Consider the following 8370-nt stretch of genomic DNA (forward strand, 5'->3'; position numbering starts at 1 on the left):
ATGACAAAAAAAACATTCATTTATTAAAGAAGACTAGTTGTGAGACCAGTATGTTATACGGATTTGATAAAACAAAATATATATATATATATATATATATATATATATATATATATATATATATATATATATATGTTTAAACAAAAATTTATTTAAATTTGAAATTTTAGATTTGAAATTTAAAAGAAAACATATTAAATACAATATATATAAGTACTAATATTGTAATTTATTGACAATTTTTAATTAAGGCAATTAGTAATTGGTGTGTAAATTTGATTGTTAATTAAGAAAAGATAAAAAAGAAGAAAATGAAAAATGAAAAAAGAAATTATTCAAAAATACTAAAAATAATATGTACAAATTAATCTAAGATTGAAAAGTGGAAAAAGTATGAATAGAAAATATTAAAGAAACGCCGGTGGGCCACCGGTGAAAGTTGTAGTGCAGAAAGCCACAAGAACACGGCGTCAGTCGTCATCCACGACTGTAAAGAATAAACTCGTTTGTTTGCTGAAATCGTTCTCTCTGTTCTTTCGTATCAACGTATTTTGCTAAATCAAAGCCTGAAATCGATGATTTCGAGTACATGTAGTGGTTGTTTTTGCAAACCGTTGCTGATTTCGACGAAGTCATCATTTACAGGAAGGTATTTTCATCTCCGTCACGGTGGTGTAAGTCTGATCCACAAACGCTTCAACGGCGACGGAATTTGCGTTGTGAGAGCTTCAATGGTGGGGAATACCTCCGAGAACTCCTCCAATTTCCTTAAACGTATGGAACAAGCTTGGTTAATCTCTCAGGTATGTACACAAACTAAAAGTCGTCATCTAGGGTTTTCTCAATAATTTCTCGATTCAATAACAAATTTGAATTAAGCACCTGTAGATCTAACTATCTAAGCAACTATGTTATTTTTATTGCAGCAACCAAGGCCAATTGCTTGTTCTTCTTGCGAGTCGAATGGGCATGTCGAGTGCAAATGGTGTCGTGGCACAGGGTTTTTCATTCTTGGTGATAACATGCTTTGTCAAGTCCCATCTAGAAATTCAAGCTGCGTTATTTGTGCAGGAAAGGTGAGTAGTTTAAGAAATTCATCCCATTAACATGACAACCAAATCATCTTTCTTTTTCATTTGGGGGTATGATTCAAGATTGCTGATTAGGGTTTATAATTTGTATCAGGGATCAACAAGTTGTGCAGATTGTAAAGGAACTGGATTTCGTGCAAAATGGTTGGGGCAACCACCGATTCAATCTTAGTTTTTGCAGGTAAGTCGTTGAATGTAAAACTGGGAAACCAGATTGCTCTGTACATTGTATTCTTTTAGAAATTTACTTCAATTTATTATCCAATTTGGTATTTGTTTTGCCACATCAGCATTAAGCAAAAAAAAAAAAAAGTTAAACGATAACTGCTTACTGTTTAATAGGTCAAAAATTGTATATATATGTTGCTATTATTAGTAAGAATGAAAGTATGTTGTGCATATTGATACACCAAAATATGTTGTTATCTTTAGTGCTTTTAATGTTACATTCCAGTTCCAGATTTTCTTCTTAATGTGGTTAAAAGAATTTTGGTTATGATGATGCTTTTCCAGCTTTTCTTATTATTAAAGGTAAGTGGTTATGAACTTATGATGTAAATGGTGCAATTCTTTTCAGGGGGTTATGAATTTCAATTTTATGGTACTATTTTTTTTTTTTTTTTTTTTTGAGACGGCAAATTTAACCTACTCCTAAACTACACCTTAAATCCACCTATGTCCACGACGGAACTTGAACCCTCAACCTTAAGGAGGGAGGGCAACACTAGATACCGCTAAACTATAAACCCTTTGTGATGCAAATGCAAATCATGATGTATCGCCCTTTTGATGATACTTTTGTTGATGAGCTTTATGTTTTTAAGTTAATGATATTTCACTATAATTTCACCAGAGATTTGTTATGTTAGAAGAGATTAGGGAGATGCATTTTTATGTTTAAACTTATAATGTGTCATTTTGATAGGCAAAATGAAAAACAATCCTATGTAGGATGTCAATATGGTCGACCTATATAAAAACAAATCCAAACAAATCTATCTAGATCACAATAAAAATATTCTAAATGTTAAACAAATATTGAACAAATGTAAAAATAAGACAAAACTGCAAAATTGACCCTTATGGTTTGCGAAAAAATTTGGATGAGGTCCAAAAGATTTCCAATTTACATGGAATGTTTAAAATCAAGAATTTTCCATGAATTTGGTATGGATTTACAAATGATGGATTCAAAATGATTATTTTACTCTTATCCTTTATTTTTTTGTACATTTTCTTTATTTATTTTAGTATTTAATTTTTAAAAAATAAAAAAAATAGAATACCACCCTAGTCTCTCTCTCTCTCTCTCTCTCTCTCTCTCTCTCTCGTATTCTTCATCACCCATCACCTGCAAGTCAAAACTCACACATATGAGCAAAAAACCTAGTTGAACAAAAAAACCTAACTAAACCCAGATAAATCGATTAGAAAAACTGGATCGCATCATGAGCCATCATTGATATCAATTTGTAGTGCTTCAGATGGGTTTTGATAACCGACTGAGAGAGAAAGAGAAAGCAGAATTGTAACCCTCTATCTTTATCTACCATCGATATGGAATGCATATTCTTTATCAGTGTGTAAAACCCAGAAATCCCTTATGAAAAACTCAATACACACCTGCAAATCTCGATCCAAATTCAAAGAAAAACTTGTAGAGATGGGTTACTAAAAATGGTGTATATGTGTGGTGGTGGTAGGGAGGGATATGGTAGGATGTTTCATCTTCACCAATAAACTCATGACAAAGCTTGGATCATATGCATATATGATTTTGAATCAATGTTGTAGCTGGTGATTCTTGAACATGGATGTTGTAGCTGACGGTGATGATTCTAGGTTTTAGAAAAATGATGATGGTGGCCACCGAAAGAGACAATAGGGAAAGGTGGTGGCCATGGATGAACATATTTGGCCTTAATGACCGACTATGGCTAATCAGATTTGTTTGCTCTCCCCAATATCACACATACGAACTATGGAATCATTAGGTCACAACGTGGAATTATGATGATGCATGTGGCAGATAGAGAGGGAGGAGGAAGAAGATGCATGTTGATGTTGAAGATGTAGGAGAGATGAGGGAGGACATGTAGTCGGCTATATTGATAGGACACATGTATGCTTATGTATGTGTGTGAGACATAATGTTAGCAAAAATTTCCAACATGATACCGTGTAAGACTATTGATTTAGACAATTAACTTTCTATGATATCTCAGAGTAGTGACATGTTGAATACGATTCATTAATTGTGAACATAAACAATAGCTGGTGGTCATACGGGACACCAACCATTTTTAATAATAAAAACACTAGCTCAACGTTCTCTTTAGTAAGCCAGTATTTTTATTATTAAAAAGGGTTGATGTCGCATTATGACCACCAACTATTCTTATGTTCCCAATTAATGAATTGTATTCAATATGTCATTATTGAGATATCAAAGAAAAGTTAATTGTCTAATCAATAGTATTACTTGGTATCATGTTGGAAAATTTTGTTAACATTATGTCTCACACACATACATAAACATGCACGTGTCCCATTATTGGAGTCTTATTTAAGATTCTTTTTAATTATTAAATTTATTTGAGCTTTAAAATAAATCATTTATATTTATTTTTAGTGTAAACTGAAACATTGGTCGTTGTGGTTTCTCAAAAACTAACTATTTTTTAGCCGATGGTCATGTTGATGTCGATCGAAGTTGGGATAAGTAAAGGGAAGGCAAGGCTTCCCCCTTCCAATGATCATTGCTTGATTGTTTGTTAGCCGATGGTCATGTTAGGTTGCTTTGTTGGGTTACTAGTGCACTTAAATTTGTCCAAAATTTGCTATGGTTGTGCCCCCTTTTCCATCATTTAATTTACATTTATAATACATCCAAATATATAAAAATAAAATTACAAAATCTTACTCTATTACGAACATATTAGCAACATTGGCCAACCCAACAATAAAACAATTTGTATAAAATACCTAAAAACAACTGTGTCATTTTCAATAGCAAAGTATTTAGACAAGAGCAACACATTCATTCCTAATAAATGTGAATAATGGTTTGTTTATTAATTTTTGCATGCAATTAAATAAATAATAGTATTTTCTAAAATATAATTGCATAAAAACAGCACAATGTCAAAATTCAGTTTAATTATAGTATTTTGATTGTTGCTTCAAGAACTCAAATAATAAGAATGATCAACATACAATGAAACATAAAAGTGGTTATGATACCACTACTGGATTTTGATCAATTTCATAAAATAAATAAATAAAGCGGATCCAATTAGACTGCTAATAATCAACAAACACAACCATTAAGAGATCAGATACATCATATTAAGAAATCAATAGACCAAAAATAGCATATATTCATATATCTACAATTTAAGTAATCCTAAAAACTACATTTAGTAATTTAAATACTCTCATAGCATTAAAAATAAAAGATGATAGAATAATCGATAAACAAGAAAGTATAATTGCTAAAGGAAAATGAAATCTTATAGAAGGAAACCAAAATAAATCAGAAGATATAAAGGAAATGATTAGATCATTAACTTTAAGAACATAAAAATGACAGAAATAAAATATTTCTAAATCTATTAAAGAGATACAAACAATCAAGATATGGGAAAATGACTCTTGAGGGTAATTAACTTTTGCGTTTGTACTCATTTGGTCCCTTTTTTTTTGTATTCAATATACCATCGAACTTGTTGTTTGTGTTCAGCATAACCCTTTTGACCGGCTTTTGACCTATGATAGCCGGTCAAAGGGTTATGGTGAGCACAAACAACAAGTTCGATGGTATATTGAGTATAAAAAAAAAGGAAAGGGACCAAATGAGAACAAATGCAACAGTTGGTTACCCTCCTGATTCATTTTCCCTTTACTCATTTATAGCAAATCTCACGTCATCTCCTACTGATATTAATGACTTTATGAGATTCATTATTGCTTCTCTTCAAAACATAACCTACGAAAGGACATTATTCATACATGTACAACTTTGTAATGCACTTGAATATTTATTAGGGGAATCTTGACTAAGGAGGCGCATTTCATGACTACATTTACATTTCCAATCAAATGATTTATCGTATCATGGATTCTAGACAGGTCTACAAACGAGTGGAATCACAAGTGTTGTGATTTTTGAGTTTACTTAGCTTTAAGATCGAACTCATGGGATAAGATACAACATCAATATGTACAATATCATGCTGCTTTTGTAGACACATCACCATAATATTGTACATATTGATGTTGTATCTTATCCCATGAGTTCGATCTTAAAGCTAAGTAAACTCAAAAATCACAGCACTTGTGATTCCACTCGTTTGTAGATTTGTCTAGAATCCCTGATACGATAAATCATTTGATTAGAAATGTAAATGTAGTCATGAAATGCGCCTCCTTAGTCAAGATTCCCCTAATAATTATTCAAATGCATTACAAAGTTGTACATGTATGAATAATGTCCTTTGTAGGTTATGTTTTGAAGAGAAACAAGAATGAATTTCATAAAGTCATTAATATCAGTAAAAGATGATGTGAGATTTGCTGTAAATGAGTAAAGGGAAAATGAATCAGGAGGGTAACCAACTATTGCATTTATTCTCATTTGGTCCCTTTCCTTTTTTTTTTGTACTCTATAATCGAACTTGTTGTTTGTGTTCACCATAACCCTTTGACCGGCTATCACATGTCAAAAGCCGGTCAAAAGAGTTATGGTGAACACAAACAACAAGTTCGATGATATACTGAATACAAAAAAAAGGAAAAGGACCAAATGAGTACAAACGCAAAAGTTAATTACCCTCAAGAGTCATTTTCCCTAAAGATATTAGGATAAATATTAACAGGAGAAGAAAAATCTAACAAACAAACAAAAAAAATTAAACATGACAACATTAGAATATATCATCCATCAAAATAAAAGATAAACACTAGAAAAGATATAAAAGAGAAACAGTCTAATTTGAACATAATTTAAAATGGAAACAACTTTTGGAAGAAATGAAACTCTCACAAAACTAATGACATTATTAGAAATACCGCAATTAGATAAGAAGAACCCGATGTAGAAGAGGAAGTCAGAGTAGCATGTGACTTCGAGAATGATGAAAATCGTATAATAATTTTTGTACTAAAAGAAAGAAATCATATGTAGATGACGATTATCAAAGTCAATTTATTTACGGATCATCTTTGGAAGAAAACTATCTTTATACACAAGGAATGATAAAAAAAAAAAAACAAATGGGTCTATATACCAAAATTATCGGTAACACCCACACAATCAGACATTCTTTCAATCGATTGTGAAGTAGCAAAGAGCCAAAGATTCAAGAGTGGATTAACAAAATAGGAATACAATTACAACTAGAAGAAGAATTAGTAAAATTACATCCAAGACAACTTTTAAGTTATATAATAACACAAAACTCATGGAAATGTCAGCAGATTCCTCGAATAGCTACGAAAATGCTATGAGAACATTTAAAAATGTAATCAATAAAATAGTACAAGAATTTATTGGAAAGAAAGTTGGAGAAAAGAAACTCCAAGAGAAAATACATTATAACATCTAACAAATTTATAAATATGCAACGTGCGTTATGTAGATTCACTCATTTCTGAATCTTCAGAAACTATAAATATTATCGACACAAAAAGACAAAAACTTGCTTTAGAAATGTTATATAACAAATTACCTTGATGTTTGTGATACTTGACTTCCTTCAAAATACCAATTATCCCTTTAAGATCATCTTCTCTTCAAATTCTCATGTATCTATAAAGATACCAATTATCTTGATGTTTGTAGTACTTGGATTTATCGATATCATGTGTAACACAACCTACATTACCTTGGTGGCAAAGATCACGGATCCCATTGCTCTAAACGACTTCTGTCCTACATAGGATCCTTGAAAACCCAAGGCTAGTATCATATAAACAGTTGATGCATTTTAACAAGATCAAACCTGCGGTATTTGATTCATTAAAAAAAAGACAGTATTTGATTCATATAAACAGTATTTGATTCATTTTTAAACAATAAATCCTAACTTTTAGTTCCAAAAGACAGCATGTTACTAAAGTTGGAAAAATCAATCGAGTATCAACAGTGAAAAGAGATGAAAAGCTAACTCATTCATGGATATAGAAACTAAAAAGATGAAGTGATTCGGAATATGGCCGGCCGACATTGATTCTGAAAATTGTCGACGAAATCAATTTATTATTATTATTTATGAGTATCTTGATAAGAAAACAAAAGAAACATCGCCACATCGGTACCCAGTTGGCGAAACGAATTAAAAAAAAAGAGTTGAATTTCTACTTACGTACACGTTGCAGAAAAATACCAAGTGGGACTGAAAGAAGCTTTGAAATGGAGTAGATCACCTTTTACTAACATTACTATAAATAGTGCTTCTTATAAAACACTCAAAAGACGCGGTTTCCGATTATAGAACAAACAATGTCCGTTGCTACCTTTTTTCGGAAAACAAATACAATTTCAACCAATAAAAATATTTTAAAATTAAATTAGGATGTCTATATGGTAAAATGGGGTGTCTTTTTAGTCAACCTCTATTATTTTTTTTTGAAACCGCTATTAATATTAGAAGGCCAACCGACTAGCAAGAAGCTAACTAGATAGGAAAAAAATAGTTTATATTTATGCATTACAACAAAGAAACGGAAAACAACATTAGTCGGTATAAAATTATAATGATTCCCCCTATATGTGTGCCGTGAAAACACCATCGAGATAACATCATCATCGGCCAATGTAGGAAAATGAGGCATACAATTGAATATTTTGTTATTTTTGCCTTCCATATCCGCCACAACATTCCATAGAGTATAGCTAATAACATTATATAACACATGTTATTTAAATAAAACCTAACTTTTAAATTAAACATAACATTTAAAAACCAAAAAATAAAATTACTAGAAAGAAAAATACGATAAACCTAAAAACATAAAAACATAGTCTTAATTGCCCAAATAAGTGGCCCGAATCCTCTCTTCATCGCTCGCAAGACTTCGAGATTTCGTAGCGCCAAACCTTCCTCGAAGAATTGCCAACTGCTTCATCATTTTTTCTCGTTGTTGTCGCTCCTTCTCCTCCCCAAGCTTGCATACAAAGGAAATCAAAGTGCTCATGCTGCAAATCAATTTTTTTTTATTTTGCTAGTATATTGTGTGTGTCGAACTTCTCTTTCATTTCCACCAAATCTTGTACCAT

The 8370-nt window shown here is 31.5% G+C and overlaps 1 protein-coding gene across 1 annotated transcript; it reads left to right on the plus strand.

Annotated features, from left to right (window-relative positions):
• The first annotated feature begins 461 nt into the window (after positions 1-461).
• Positions 462-1363, plus strand: LOC145056827 (DnaJ/Hsp40 cysteine-rich domain superfamily protein). Its single transcript, XM_079004553.1, has 3 exons — positions 462-803; positions 927-1076; positions 1186-1363. Exons 1-3 carry the CDS (start codon positions 576-578, stop codon positions 1261-1263), a joined length of 456 nt encoding a protein of 151 aa, XP_078860679.1. The 5' UTR covers positions 462-575; the 3' UTR covers positions 1264-1363.
• The last annotated feature ends 7007 nt before the right edge of the window (positions 1364-8370 follow it).

This window comes from Lactuca serriola, chromosome 6, assembly GCF_051521515.1.
Source record: "Lactuca serriola cultivar US96UC23 chromosome 6, Lser_US96UC23_V15, whole genome shotgun sequence".
NCBI lineage: Eukaryota > Viridiplantae > Streptophyta > Magnoliopsida > Asterales > Asteraceae > Lactuca > Lactuca serriola.